General features: G+C 41.3%; 1 protein-coding gene across 2 annotated transcripts in view; it reads left to right on the top strand.

Annotated features, from left to right (window-relative positions):
- Positions 1-15,955, top strand: part of atp8b1 (ATPase phospholipid transporting 8B1) — a 139,579-nt gene that overhangs the window by 56,698 nt on the left and 66,926 nt on the right. Inside the window, exons 2-3 of one of the 2 annotated variants that reach the window (XM_072573822.1) lie at positions 314-378; positions 12,513-12,739. In XM_072573822.1, coding sequence (XP_072429923.1) covers positions 12,559-12,739 — 181 coding nt within the window. In that variant the 5' untranslated portion in view covers positions 314-378; positions 12,513-12,558. The remainder of the gene's footprint in view (positions 1-313; positions 379-12,512; positions 12,740-15,955) is intronic. The other variant, XM_072573833.1, reaches the window with a different exon arrangement.

The raw sequence follows: 15,955 nt of genomic DNA on the forward strand, positions 1-15,955 counted from the left end.
GATGTAGTCTGATCTTTTGTCTTTTCAAGTGCTGACAGCTCTATATTTGAAGCACTTTTCTTTTGTGTTTCTCTATCCAGTCTGACTATAACACACTGTTCAACCCATGCACTTGGTGTCCTGCAGTAAATTTGACCAAGTCATTCATTGCCATTGTCAGTGCTAAGAAACCTATTACTTACTATAATAAACTCTATTTGACTAGATTGTGATTGTGAGAGATGATGACTGAGCACTATTGCCATGACTATTATGAGCCTGAAAAGCAATGCTTTAGAATGTGATACTGAGTGTCAGCCATTTTTTTCATCAGGTGGAAACATCACTCAACTGGAGCTATTTCAGAAGGCCTGTGTTCAAGTCCCACTGGCTTTGGAGGTGTGTTCATAACATATCTAAATAGGCTTATTAAAAATACCTAATAAATATCAGAGTATAAGATAGAACTTGGAAGGCTGGTAAATTCATATCCAGCATGCTTGTTCACCTCAAGCTTGAATTCATGGACCACTGATGTAAAAGTGTGTATTTTTAGATAAAATTCAATTGACAAACAGATGACAACAAGAAAAAAAATTGTTTCACACTGTTTCAAGTTAAACTAAATTAACTACTACTACTAGGAGAATTTCTGTACTGCAGCATTAGATTAAATGGAAAGAGTAAACCAAATATCCACAGTTCTGTTAGAACTTGGCTGGTTCAAACTCCATCCCATCGACATGAGCATGTAATCATACAGTCCTCATACCATAACTGGAATTGTAAGAACATCAGAGGTCATTCAGTCTATCAAAGCTGCCCCACGATTCAACAAGATCATGGCTAATGTGTTCCAGCCATCCACAATCTATCCCCGATCCTCTTGTATTGCTTTCATCTTCACGCTGCCCCGCAGAAATTTTCCAAGGGTATGGCATCCGGTTCCTGAGACTGAATCTGGAGTATTTGACACCATATTGGTCACCATACTTAAAGAAAAATATGAATTCGTTAGAAACTGCTCGGAGAAGTTTTGCGAGACTATCACCCGGCGTGAGTGCTTGCCTTATGAGGAAAGGTGAAAAAGGCTAGGCTTATATCCTCTGGAGTTGAGAAGAATGAGGTGACTTAATCGAAACACAGCAGCTCCTGAGGGAATATGGAAAGGATGCCTCATCTTGTGGAAGAATCTGGAACAAGGGACAATCATTTTAAAAATAAGGGATAGCTAATTTAAAACAGGGTGAATAAAATTGGAGAGTTGAGTGTCTTGGGAATTCCCTTCCTAAATAAAAGACAGTGGATGCAGAATCTAGGAGTGTAAACTTGAAGTTAAAATTAGATCAGCCGTGGCAGAGCAGGCTCAAAAGGGCTGAATGGCCTACTCCTGCTCCTTGTTCATGTGCCTGAAAGGCAGCTTTGCTTAATTCATGCAGAAATTCATTTCTCCCAAGTCTTTTAAAAAAAACTTTGCAAACCAATATTGCTTTTATTGACAACAGCCAGGGAATATATGTGAAAACACCATTTTGTTTTGCTGGTTTTATTATCTAAGAGTATCAATTCTCAGGTTTTTTTTGAGGGGAAACTTCATGTATGTATGAGATACTGGACTTAAAGTGGAAAATTCAATATAAAGGATTCAAACCTGAGAAAGCTTTGGAGCAAATGGGCTGAGGTTGCTGAAAAAACCCCCCAAATGAGAGACTTTGTGAGGCCATCACCTTGCAAAATATTTATTATGATGACGTATTCCTCAGACACTTGGCACAAGGGCAGAATGTGAATAGGGGACTTGGTCTCCAAGGGTTGTGCAATGGTACTGATACAATCAGGTGTTGATTTAAAGGGAGAAAGATGAGGCAGCATGGCTGTAATGCTTAGGAGTATTATACGTCAGACAGATGAGGTTAAGGGCATTGACTGATGCATGGAATTGAGGTCATCTCCGTGAAACAGATGTAATTAAGGGAGTGGCAGGACTGGCATCTCCACGCTCCAGGGTGTCTAGATCTTCGGGCAAGATGTGTGTGCATAACTGAGAAGCTGGTGTCGCATTAAGACAAAAGTTACTGTCCTAAGGAGGGATGATCTTTAAATGAAACTTTATGGGTAGACTTTAGGGATCAAATTCTGGATTAGTGGTGCTGGAAGAGCACAGCAGTTCAGGCAGAATCCAAGGACCAGCGAAATCGATGTTTCGGGCAAAAGCCCTTCATCAGGAATAATGAAGGGCTTTTGCCCAACGTGTCAATTTTGCTGCTTCTTGGATGCTGCCTGAACTGCTGTGCTCTTCCAGCACCACTAATCCAGAATCTGGTTTCCAGCATCTGCAGTCATTGTTTTTACCTACCTTTAGGAATAAAATGGTAACAGTTCATACTGCTGGTAGTGCATTAAAAAGCACCCCCTCCACCAAACTGTTAGCAGGCAATAGAGGAGCAGATTGTGTATACAATTTACTGAGGTGTGTAAAACCATATTAGAGTAGTTATTTCAGGGGATGTCAACTTTCCCAATATTAATTGGGTTAGTCATAGTTATAGGGAACCAATTTCATACAATGTATTTGATAGAGCTTTATGGCAGCATATAGAGGATCCATCAGAGGATCAAAATGACCAACATGGTATTGGGAGAGCATTTTTTTGACAGTGACTACAACAGTGTGTGCATTTAAGTTGCCTTCTGGAAAAGGAACAAAATGGTCTGCCAAAAGGGATTTGGAGTGGAGGAAGACTGATTTTATTAAATTAAGGTGGGATATGGCCAAAGTAAACAAGGGAAGTGTCAGCAGAACAGTAGGGGCATTCAAAAAGAAAATGGGAAGGGTACAGGCCGAGCATGTACCCTTAAGGGTGAAATGTATAAGTACAAAGGAAACAAATCAACCAAGTCCTTTGTGGAGTAAAAAAAGTGCAGGGGTAACTGAAGAAAGTCATGAGGAAAGGAAAGGGGAACATGAGCAGGAAAGATACTCTACAAATACATGAAGGGAGGAGGATAACCAGGGAAAGAGTAAGGCCAATTGAGGAACAAGGAGGCAATCTGTGCATGGAGCCAGAGGGCATCGATTAGGGTGTTAAATGATTACTTCATGTCTGTCTTCACTTGAGAGGAGGAGGATGAAGGTACAGAATTTGGGAAGAGAGACTGAGCAGATTGACATAAGGAGTGAGGAGGTGTTGGATTTTGGCAGGCTTAAGGTGTACAGATCCCCAGATCCTGACGAATTGTATCCCTGTTGCTGATGCAGAAGAATATTATACGACTGAACTTTTTAATTTTGTTCTGGTCTCTGAGGAAGTGCCAGACAACTGGAGCAGAGTTAATGTGGTTCCAGTTTTCAAGAGGTGCATTAGAGGTAGACCAGGAAATTCTAGACCAGTGAGCCTGACATCAGTGGAATGGAAATTATTGGATTTCCATCAAGCCTTTGACAAGGTCCCATGTGGGAGAATGATAAAGAAGGTAAAACTATGTAGAATCCAGGGAAACATGATAAGATGGATTCAAAATTGATATAGTGGTAGTAGAAGGTTTTGTCTGACTGGAAACTGGTGTTCAGTGGCACACCGCAAGGATCAGTGCTAGGTCTGTTTTATTGTTTATGACATTGATACTGGGGAGGCATGAGTGATAAGTTTGCAAATAATGCAAACATTAACTGGATAGTTTGACGGAAGAAGGTCTGAGCTTATAGAAGATGTAGATGCTGGGTCAGATGGGCTGATTAGCAGTGGGTGGAATCTAACTTTGAAAGAGGTGATGTGATGCACTTTGCTATAGGAAATAAGTCAAAGGACTACTCAGTGGATGGCAGGACACTTGGAAGCTCAGTGGAACACAGGGATCGTGGGGTGCTTATTCACAGATTCCTAAAGGCAGCAGCTCGGTTAATATGGTAGTTAAGCAGACATACAGGATACTTTTATGTATCGAAGCATAGGTTATAAGAGCAGGGAGGTTATATTGGAGCCGTGCAGAACTTTGGTTATACCACAGCTGGGGTATTGTGTTTGATTCTAGTCACTACACTACAGGGATGATCTGTTTGCACTAGTGGGTGCAAAGAATATTCACCAAAATGTTGCAATGGAGCAATTTAACTATGAAGAAAAGCTGGATAAGTATAGGCTGTTTTCTTTGGAGCTGAGAAGGTTGAGGGGGGACCTGACAGATGAGTATAAGATAGTGAGGGGCATGGACAGGATGGCTAGAAAGCAGCTATTTCCCTTAGTTCAAGGGTCAGTAATGATGGGCATAATTTAAAGGTGAAAAACAGGAGATTTAGAGAAAATCTTTTTCATCCAGAGGCTGGTAGGAATCTAGAATGTACTATCTGGGAGGGTAGTTGAGGCAAGAAACCTCATGTTTTTGATCACTGCACATTATGTCAGTGTGTATTTGATTTTAATTTATTTTCTGTTTCTGACTGATAATGTTTTCCAAATTGTTAACTTGTAACCCTATTTTCCAGCACTTGGCCCATAGCCTTGGACACTTGGTGCCCAAAAGTGTACAACTAAATACTAGAATGTTCGGAGGGTTTCTACCTCTATCCCTCTTTTCAGGTAGTGAATTCCTGGTACCCAATATTCTGTGGGTGAGAAGCTTTTTTTCCCCACATTTCCTCGAAACCTTCTGCTGGTGACCATAAATCCATGCCCTGGCCATTGACCCCCCCCCCCCCCCCCTCCCCCCCCCCATCAAAGGGAGAAGTTTCTTCCTATCCAACCTCATAATTTGGTATATCTTAACCATGTTCTCCTGCCAGCTGACCCCACCACCTCCTCTTCTGCTCCGCTCTCAGGAAAATACCCCCAGTCTGCCCAATCTCTCTCCATGACTAAAACTTTCCAGCCCAGGCAACATCCTTGTGAATCTCCTCCCTGCTGCCACCTCTGAAACCACTGCATTACTTCTATAGCAAGGAAGGGCAGACCGGACCCACCAGGCCACCGTCACTTCAGTTGCCGCCTGATGCAGTCACATTGCCACCATAGTCATGAGGAATGAACTACCAGACTCATTGCTGATGAAGCTTTCGATAAAGCTGTGGCCCCTATGGCCATGAAGATCCACCAAGTTGTCGCCCGTGCAGCCCTCACAGCTGCCTTCTTCCTCCACAGCCACAGAAAAGAAGGAAAGGTGAAATGAAGAAACAAAAAAAAAACGAAGAATTAAAAAAGTGGCCAGGGGAGCAGGAGCATACAAGCACAGAGCCTGAACATTTCCTATCCCACCGCTGCCATGCTTTATGTTGCAGCATTCTTGAATTTGGTTTGAGTCTTTGTCCTCAATAGCCTTCTGCAAGCGAAATGTTTGTTGTAAGGTTGGTTTGCTATTCTTGAATTTTTAAACCGGTTGTCGTCACTCGTGAGTTCACAGAAAGGCTCCGTCTTGAAGAAACCTGTGCACAAGTAGCTAGTACAATGATGTGTTCATGCTCCAGCAATTCCTTTATTAGTGAGAGCTCTGAACTTGTCATTCTCTTATTTTTGACAAGTGTTTTTCATTAAAATTCTACATATGAAGTAACAGGATATGTTTTGTGCCCAGTGATTTGGCTGCATCCACCGTTAGCCAATTGCCTTAATAATTTAAAGAAATTAGTTTTATCTCTCCCCACTTTTTTGCATTTTGTTTGTTCATCCTGAGCATCACTGGGAAAGGTAGGGATGGGCAATGAATGCTCATTACCCTTGAACTCATTGCCTTGCAAAGTAATTTCAGAATGCACTTGAGTCAGCTATACATGGTATTATTGAGAATCTGGAGTTGTATGTAAACCAGAGTGGGTAAACATGGTGGATTTCTTTGCTTGAAAATGGAGCGATGGTGGTGTTGAGATGTTACTGCATTAGTAATAATGAGGCAAGTGCTCTGAGACGTGAGTTCAAATCCACCTGTGGTAATTAGAGATGAAATTTCATCACTCTCTTTAGATTAGGTTCCCTACAGTGTGGAAACAGGTAGGGAACAAGTCCACACTGACCCTCCAAAGACTAACCCACCCAGACCGGTTTCCCTCTGACTAATGCACCTAATGCAATGGGCAATTTAACACGGCCAATTCACCTGACCGGCACATCTTTGGACTGTGGGAGGAAACCAGAGCACTCTGAGGAAACCCATGCAGACACAGGGAGAATGTGCAAACTCCACACACAGTCGCCAAGGCTGGAATTGAACCTGGGTCCCTGGTGCTGGGAGGCAGCAGTGCTAACCAGTCAGAGGCCAGTCTGATGGGGATATCATTCATTGTTTGATTGACTTCAGTATTTATTCATAGGATGTGGATGTTAAAGGTAAAATCAATATATTTTTCTCTCAAAAAGTTGATGGTGAGTGTCCTTCGTAACTACAGTTTAGTGGCCTGTAATGCACTTCCAAAGACATTTAAAGGTTGGTTACTCTGCTTGGGTTTGGCATTACGTCAGCCAGGGAGTGGAAGAATAGCATCTTCCCGTCACACCTAAGGGTGTTGGTGAACCAGAGTTTAAATTCCACCACAACAACTGGGGAGTTGAAATTAAACTCAAACTTGGGATGTGAATGAATAAAAAGGTGACTATAAAATATCTAATCATTTGTGAAAGCCTAAGTGCTGGATGGCTGGTCCAGTGACATTACAATTTTGTTTGCTCTATTCAAAATCTGTTTAATTTAATTGAATTTAAATTATCTGATAACATAACCAAATGCTATTATACCCATTGATCTAGAGATACTGATTTCTAATATTGTACAGCAATGGCATGGTTTTGCATTGACCAATTAAGTAGCTCTCTGTTGATGAATTCAACCCTGGTGTTGAATGCCAACCAGCTATTAACGTATGAGGTCTGGATGGGAGAGGTGGCAACACCCAATGTCCATCCATACAGCTACTTTCCAGGAGCTGTCATTGCCAGGAACATAACGATGTACAGAGTGTGAATGCAGGAATCATGGACAGGTGTAGCCAACCTGTCTCACTACATGCCAGTGTCACATTCTTAAAGAGAATGTAAGGCACTCAAACATTCAAGTGTACATGGAAGAGTTACTTTCTTTTTGAAGTAACTCTCTGGTGTTTGCTTATCTGGAGGTTTTGCCAAGTGTGCTGCATGTTTATTTGACTATTGGATTAGAACAACTGAACTGCATTGCTTCTATTCATGCTGAATGGGACATGGCTACATTTTTCTTTTGCAGAGGACTGTGTGTGTTTTCATAAATAGTACATTTTGAAAGGTTTTTTATTTGAACACTAGGACCTCTGATTGTCATGAATTTCTGTCCACAGATTGACAGCATTTGGAAATCAGCAGAATTAAGCACTGCCCAACATGTAGGCCCCCATATGAGATGCTGAAATTGCCTGTAATTGGCTCCAAGACCCGAAAATAGAATGTTTGCATGTCCCTAACGCTAGTTGAGATGACATTTGGGTTGATGTCAAGGATTTTGTACGTTGCTGAAAGGAGAGCAATCTTATTGAATATTTGATCTTGCAGTCATCAGGATAAATACAAGCTTACCAAATTGCAAACAATTGTAATATGGAACAGGAAATATAAAGAGTGCTTATTAATTGCCCAGTTGACAGAGGTTCAGTGATGGTCATGTCAATGGTTAGATTCTCTCTTGTGGGCGATGGGCCTTACTTAGCATATGTGGTGCTTTTCTGGAGTGCAAGTCTTCAATATTATTCAAAGCATTGGTATGAAGAAACTTAGAAGGAACTACAGACTCTTTTCACCCCCCCCACCCCAATTCTCCCAGATAAATTGAAAATACATTACATTTGAACATACACGTTTTGCACAGAACAGGCTCCTGCATGTTCCTTCTAGCAAGCATGAATGGGACAATAGGAGTTCGACTGTTATCTTGTGCAATCAACTATCTATTGATTGCTCAGCATGTGTTACTAAATCATGGAATCACATCTAGCCTCAGAGATTTTGTTTTGGATTTTGAAAGTTTGGGCTGGCTGAGTCTCATCTGTAATCTGATTGCTTTGAACAACCAAAGATGTGGGCTGCTCAATTCAAACAGCCAAATGTTGGAACATCTGGCCGAGAGAAAAGGAGGACCTTTATTCTCCTGTAGTATAATGTGTGAGCATTTTGAAATTTTGCATCCTTTTAATTTGTCCTGATGCAAGATGAAAAGCTACAACAATTTGCCTTGCTTTTCAATGACCTGGAAGTCGCTCCCTCACTCCACCCCAACAAAGAGTTCTGTCAGCTTATCTCTAATTGCTGTTGAGAAGGTGATGGCTCACTTTCTTAGAATAACACAGTACGTGCAGTGCAGTTCAGAAGTGTACTTCAGCACTTCCCTGTTCCCTTACAACATATGGTACAATACAGGTATTGAGCTGTGTTCTTGAACTGCTGCAAGTCCTTATGTAAGGACACCTACATCGTAAGGGAGAGGAAGGCAGAACCAGGATTTCAACCTAGCATGAAAAAAGTGAAATAGTTCCAAGTCAAGATGCTGGTATTTTGAGGGGAATTTGCAGTTAGTGGGGTTCCCATGCATCTGTTGTTCTTGTCCCTCTATATCGAAGAGGACTTGGGTTTGACACATGTTGTTGAATGAGCCTTGCTCAGTTATTGCATCTCATGAAGAGTACACACTGCTGCCACTGAGCGGTGGTAAAGAGAGTAACTCTTTGAAGGTGGTGGATGTGGTGCCAGTAGAATGGGTTGCTTTGATCTGGATGGTGCAAAGCTTTTTGAATGTTTTTGAGCTGAACTTCTCTCAGGAGTGGGAATATTCCATTAACTTGTAGATGATGCATAATAATTTTGCAGATAGGAGGTGAGTTAGTCACTGCAGAATTCCTAACCTCTGAGTTGCTTTGGTCACCACAGTGTTTGTATGGCCTTTCATTTTTGTTTCTGCTTCATGGTAACCTCCAGGATGTTGATACAGAGGGGTTCAGTGATGGTCATATCAATGGTTAGATTCTCTCATGTTGAAGATGGGCCTTACTTAGCATATGTGGTGCTTTTCTGGAGTGCAAGTTTTCAATATTATTGCTATGGCCCAAAGCATACATTGTCCCCAGTGCTTTCATCAATTTCTTGATATTTCATGGTGCGCTTTGGTAGAGACCTCCAGGAAGTGGTCAGAATTGATCACTCACTCAGCATTTCTGGCTGTAGGTGGATGAAAATGTTTCAGCCTGGCCTTTTGCAGTGTGCTGGAGTACTCTTCCCTGATCTTTTCCATTATCTCCCCTACCACCCGATGTGGATCGATTTGGCAATAAGTGTGTTGATTTACAAAATATTCTTACAAAGACTTTCTGTAGAAGTCTAAAATGAACTGCAGTTTGCAATCTCAAATTGAACATTTGGCTCCGCCCCCCCCCCCCCACCCCCCCCCACCCCACCCCACCCCCGTTCATGCTGTTTTCATGAATTCTGTCCTCCGAGCAGTGCTGTAAGCCATTGTAACCTAGCTCTTCATTCTTGGCATAGTGTATGTGGTCATGGGGTGATCGTGGTAATCTAAGTCCCTGGTATTGCAAGAAGGTCTGCATGAATTGTTCCCAAATATTTCAACACATGGAACATTATACCCTTGTGTCTGATTGTCATAGATACGTGCCAAACAAAAGGATGTTTCAATTGTGTTTTAATATATAGGTGATGAACATTCATGTAAATAATTGATGTCATTTTCCATTTCTAGTCCCAGGATGCATTCCAATATACAAACTAGCAGCTGTCATATTTGGGATTGATGTTGAATTAGTCATTTTAAAAGTTGATGAATGAAGCAACTATAATTCATGAATATCATCAAATTAATTACTAAGTAAATAATAACTCCTTGCAAGGATCAATTTACATAAGTATGGTTGCTGTATACTTGATATCTTTTGAAAAGCTTAACTGTCAAAAACCAATTGTGCAAGGGCATTCACTCATATCATGTCATGTCATGCAATGTATTATAATTGTGAAAATTTCAATTTTTGTCAGTTCTTTTCTATATATTATGGGTACGCTTTCCAACATGAGCACTGAATTACAATTCCGAATATAATCCTTGGCAATAATTTTTTTTCCCCCAGGTCCGAGACAGTAATATTTATAAACCCGCTATCACATCTACACTACCAAGTCAAGCCAAGTCACTGTCACTGAGATCCCAAAAGTGAATATAAACCTCTGGGGTAATTTGTCTGGTTGGCTAAGTGCGATATCAGGAGAAAGTGAGGACTGCAGATGCTGGAGATCAGAGCTGAAAATGTGTTGCTGGAAAAGTGCAACAGGTCAGGCAGCATCCAAGGAGCAGGAGAATCGACGTTTCGGACACGAGCCCTTCTTCAGGAATGCTGCGCTTTTCCAGCGACACATTTTCGGCTAAGTGCGATATCAGACTAAATTTTACTTTTTGAGTGACACTCCACTTTGGGAGCTCAAATTTCTGTTCTTGTGATTGTGACTCACTTGTCTTACCAGTTTGACAGTATCCACTGGACTTATTATTCTCGAAGCCTATAAATCACTAGTGGCCATTACTTTACCATTGCACCCTGTCCAGTACCTCCTGAGAACACTGGGTAGAATTACACAGTATCACTTCCTTACCTTGTCACATTGAAGCGTAACACTCTGGCACATTCATTCTACTACTCTGGTGTCTGTGCTGTACTGCCAGGTACTCTGATCACTGCATTTGGCTCTCCTAACCCACTTGAAGCAATTCTATATGTTGTTTACATGATTCCAATCCTGCAGAACCACAACATAATTTCTCACAACCTCAAACTTTTTTCCTGACTTTGCTGTATAAGGACCTGACTTTGCTGTATTTTTTCCTGCATGAGCCCAATTTTAATGCCTCCTTTATTATGTTTTTTAATATCTTTCCCTATTCAGCACGAGGCATTTCTGAGCTCTGTAACTCAGTCATACTACAGGGATCATTACAAAACAGTCAATGCCCCAGCCACTCCAGATCAAGGAATCACTCTTGGTTATTGTTGATGTTGTGATGGTTAGATGATGTGCACAGAAGCAAGAACAATTTCCATTGACTTAAGTTTAATCAGGCAAAGATGCACCTTAAACCAAGAAACAATATGTGTAATTCAAAACTTTGTCCAGTGAGTGGATCTCCAAGGAGGAGATGGAGAAGCAGAGTTTTCCAAAGTGAATTCCAGACAGCAGTGCTCAGGTAGCTGAAGACCGAGATACTGAAATAGTAAAGGGAAGCTCAAATGGACTGGAGGCCAAAGTTGGAGACACATATACATAAGGTTGTAGGAGGAGATACTGCGCTGGGATAGATAAGGCCAAGGAAAGATTAAATTGTGGAAGAAGCTCCTGCATTTCATGTGCAGGAAGGCTGCATGACAGCAGCAACAAAGGTGATGAAAAGAGCAGGATATGATTGTGAAAGTGCTTGAGATGAAACTTAGTTAGTCAAGGGTGTTGGGGGTATGTTCATCCCAACCAACCAAATTATAATGTCAGCTTACATAGGGCTGCGTGGGAAGGAAAGAAAGCCGAAACCTATTTAATGGGTTAAGAGGCAGAAAGTGGGTTCCTGATGACAGGAGATGAGTGAGAACATGTTGAGAGTTATGAAAGAAGCTAGATAATAATGTGAATTTAATGTGTAAGTGAGGGTACATATGTGCTTTGACAGAAATGGACAACACTGGCAGCTACATGGATAGTCTCAATTATAGTCACAAAGTAGTCTGTGACGTTTCCAAACTTGAACGTGACAGGAAAGAGCAGGTTTAACACGACAGTTTGTAATGGGAAAATTAAACTAAGGATTATTTTTGCTCATCATGTTTCTGGACTAATGGACCATTTTGTTAGAATATGCAACACCTGACCACACTTAAATGGTGTGGGCAGACTGCTGGTAGCTAATCTGTTATATACGCAGCTTTTGCATTGAGGCAAATATGCCCATCATATCAGATAGGTCAATTGGTTCTGGAGCAAGTAAAAATTGCCTTGAAGATAAGAACATCTAAGGCAAATATGAGCAATCGCTTGCCATGTAGATGATCCATGAATGGTAGCTCAAAGTAAGGTAGTAAGGATTTTGATACATTTTAAACATCCTTGTGTGAAGATTTCTTTCACAACTGAATGAAAATCGAATTGGGGATTTGAAGTGGAATTAGTGTGGCAAAGAGGTTGAGTGTTGGAGAGAATCTGAGCAGATTCAAACAAGTCTAGTGACAGGTTCTGTCTCTGTTGGACTTTGTATGGAGAGCAGTGACAAACTGGCGCCCTGTACTGCCCCATTTTATTCCATGATCTTGACGAGAATGTGTGTTTGAGTTTATATAGGAGGGAGAAGTTCAAGAAAATCAGGAAGTAAAGTGAATTTGGAGGAGAGGGCAAACAGAGCTGAGAGCAATACATCTTTATGTAAGAAATGGAAACCATGCAATGCTTTGGAGGGCGTCACTGGTATATTAATATTGTTGTAAATGTTTCTACTTTGAAGTTTTCTTAATGTCTCACTTCATTTTCCAAATTTTGTTTCAGGTTTCTTTGAAAGAGCCTGAAGTCAGTAACAGGAACCACTAAGGTGATGAGTACTGACAGAATCTCTAGCCTTGATGATGATGCCAGTGAAAGAAGATTTGATGATGTGGTGCCATATAGCGATGATGAGACGGACAATGAATTAGATAGTTCTACTGAAAGGTTGGATGATACAGAGCAAAACCGTGTCAACCAACAGACCGAGGAGAAATGGCAACCAAAAAGTGGTAAAGTTCATTTGTAATCACTGATTTTGCACGACAAGTTAAATTGATTTAACTTTGTGATTAATTTTCATTCATTACTGAGATGTGAGTGTTACCAGCTCAGCCAGCATTTATTGCCCATCCTTGTTTACTTGAGAAAATATAGTGTTGAGCTGCCTTGTTGAACCACTCATGTCCTTAGCGGATGTAGAGACCCCCACAGTGCTGTTAGGGCCCCAGCAGCAGTGAAGAAGCTGTGATCTATTTCCAAATTTGAATGGTGAGTGGCTTGGAGGAAAATTTGCAGGTGTTCCTATGCATCTACTGCTCTTGCCCTGCGAAGGGGGTGATGGAGGATGCAGGTTTGAAAGGTGCTATCGGAGAAGCCTTGGTGAGTTACCTTGTGGTTGGTGCATACTGTTAAGTGTGTGTCGATGGTGGTGGAGTGAATATTGGATGGGGTAACTGTCAAGCAGCTTGCTTTGTCCTGGATGGTGGCAAACTTCTTGAATGATGTTAGAACTGTGACCATCTAAATAAACGGAGAATGTTTTATCACATTCTTGACATCTTGTAAATATTGGATGAGCATTCCTGAGCAAGGACATGAGTTTGCTGCAGAATTCCTAGTCTCTGACCTGTTCTTATACCCACAAAGATTGGTCCAGTTCAGTTTTTACTCCGTGTAACCCACACTGTTGATTTCAGCGATGTTAATGCCATTAAACTTGAAGTGACAATGTTGAGCTTCTGTCTTGTTGGAAATGGTTAAATTAAATAGTTAAACTATTGACATTTAGATTGGCTGTCTGACATAGTTGAAGGAAAGTTTACCAACAAGAAATGATTATCAGTACAAGATAGATCGAGTAAAGAAAGTGTTGCAAGATAAAGATCTAAAGTTTTCAGATTATTTAGATGCATAAGTATGAAACCTGGAAGCAGTGAAAAGCACATGGCAACTTTAGGCTGTTCAGACACTTGTATATGTTCATGCTATGTTGCTGAGAAACACTACTAATCTAATGACAAGTGGCTAGATAGTCAAACAAATGAAATATTTGTATAAGCCGCCATTTGTTAAAAGTCATTTCATTATTATGGTGATGAACTTTCCAATGAAAGAGACTGACCCGAAATATCTAATGTACAGATTCTTTCATCGGAAAGAGCTAACAATCAATCATTTTCTGGGGAAAGAGAGTGTATAACCAGGTTTGCAGTTATAAAAGAGGGATGCAGTCAGTAATATTGCTGAATATCATAAGGATGAAATCACAGTATGCAGGAAGACCTGCCACCAGATTAGAAATAACCTAATGTGACATTAAAAAGACATGGCAATAAAATGGGAGTTCTTTCAGGATTTAACTAATGGAATAGATAAGGGAGAGCCAGTGGATGTGGTGTATTTGGAAGCCTTTACTTAGCATTCCATACAAGGCATTAGTGGGGAAAAAAAAATTAAGTGCATAGATGGGGGTAATATATTGGTTGGATTGAGAATTGGTTGACAGATAACAGAGTGGGAATAAATGGGTATTTTTCTTCAGGTGACAGGCAGTGAGTACTGGATTGCTGCAAGGATGGTGCTTGGGCCCTAGCTATTCAAAGAACTATACAAGATGGGAGTAGACCTTTTGACCTTTCAAAAGTGCTCCATTCATTATAATCATGACTGATCATTGAGCTCAAGGCAACAATATCCAACTCCCCCTCCCCCAACTTCCTTCCAGCCCCATATCCCTTGACCCCTTTAACCTAGCTTCTTCTTGAAATGCACCATGTTTTGGCCTCGACCACTCTGACATATTGAAATTCACAGGCATGATCGATACAAATGGCCCAGATGCAGGAATAAAATGTAACATTTCCAGGTTTGTTGATGACAACTTAGTGGGCGGCACGGTGGCACAGTGGTTATCACTGCTGCCTCACAGCGCCAGAGACCTGAGTTCAATTCCCGACTCAGGTGACTGACTGTGTGGAGTTTGCACATTCTCCCCGTGTCTGCGTGGGTTTCCTCTGGGTGCTCCGGTTTCCCCTCTCAGTCCAAAGATGTGCAGGTCGGGTGAATTGGCCATGCTAAATTGCCCGTAGTGTTTGGTAAAAGGGGTAAATGTAGGGGTATGGGTGGGTTGCGCTTCGGCGGGTTGGTGTGGACTTGTTGGGCCGAAGGGCCTGTTTCCACACTGCAAGTAATTTAATTTAATCTAATCTAATCTAATCTAATCTAATAATTTTGTGGGGTTCAGAGGAGGATGCAAGAAGGCTTTGGCCAGGGCGCGATTTAGGAAAGTTGGAGAAATGGGCAAACACGTGGCAGTTGCAGTTAGTGTGACTAAACAGGAAGATGGAGTATTACTTAAAATTGGCATATTAGGAAGTGTGGATGTACAAAAGGTTTTATACACCAGTTGATGAAAGTGGACAAGTCCAGCAAGCAATTAGAAAGGCAGAATGCTTTTGTTGCAAGAAGATTTGAATTCCGAAGAAGGGATGTCTTACTGTAGTTATACACAGCCTTGGTGAGACCACAATCCTGAGGTGTTGTGTACATTTTTGGTCTTCTTGCCTAAGAAAGGCTATACTTGTCATATAAGTTTTCTAGATTGATGTGAGATGTCAGGACTGTCCTGTGAGGTGAAATCGGTTTAACTGGTATTCACAAGAGTTGAGAAGGATAAGAGGGGATTTGATTGAAAATGTCCAGCCCTGTCAGAATTTTATACAGATTAAATGGAGAGGGAGGGTGGTTTCCCTAAGTGGGGAATCTAGAAATGGGGGACATGGACTCGGGGTGCGGGGTAGACCATTCAGAACAAAGATGTAGAAAACTTTCCTCACTCAGAGGAGTGAACCTGTAGAATTCTCGACAGAAGACTGTGGAGGCAAACCCACTGATGAGATCAATGAATAGTTATGTTTTAAAATTATCAAGAGGTTTGGGGAGAAAGCAGCAAAATGCCATCAAAGTAGGGATCTGCCATTTAGGTTGAATGCTGGATTGGACTCAAGGGAGCAAGTCGCCTACTCGTGCTCTTACTTGCTGTGTTTTAATGTAGAGATTGATGTCACAGCCAGGCAATCTGATTAACCACCCTCTATCAGAAACCTGGGGATTTTAGGTTTCTACTTCAATTTGAGGCTGTTACATAAATATTGAAGCCATAAAGTTCCTTGCTGTAAAACTGGAGGAGCACACTGTGTTTGGTGAGTCACATTTCTAGTAAGATG

The sequence above is a fragment of the Chiloscyllium punctatum genome, chromosome 1 (assembly GCF_047496795.1).
Source record: "Chiloscyllium punctatum isolate Juve2018m chromosome 1, sChiPun1.3, whole genome shotgun sequence".
Lineage (NCBI taxonomy): Eukaryota > Metazoa > Chordata > Chondrichthyes > Orectolobiformes > Hemiscylliidae > Chiloscyllium > Chiloscyllium punctatum.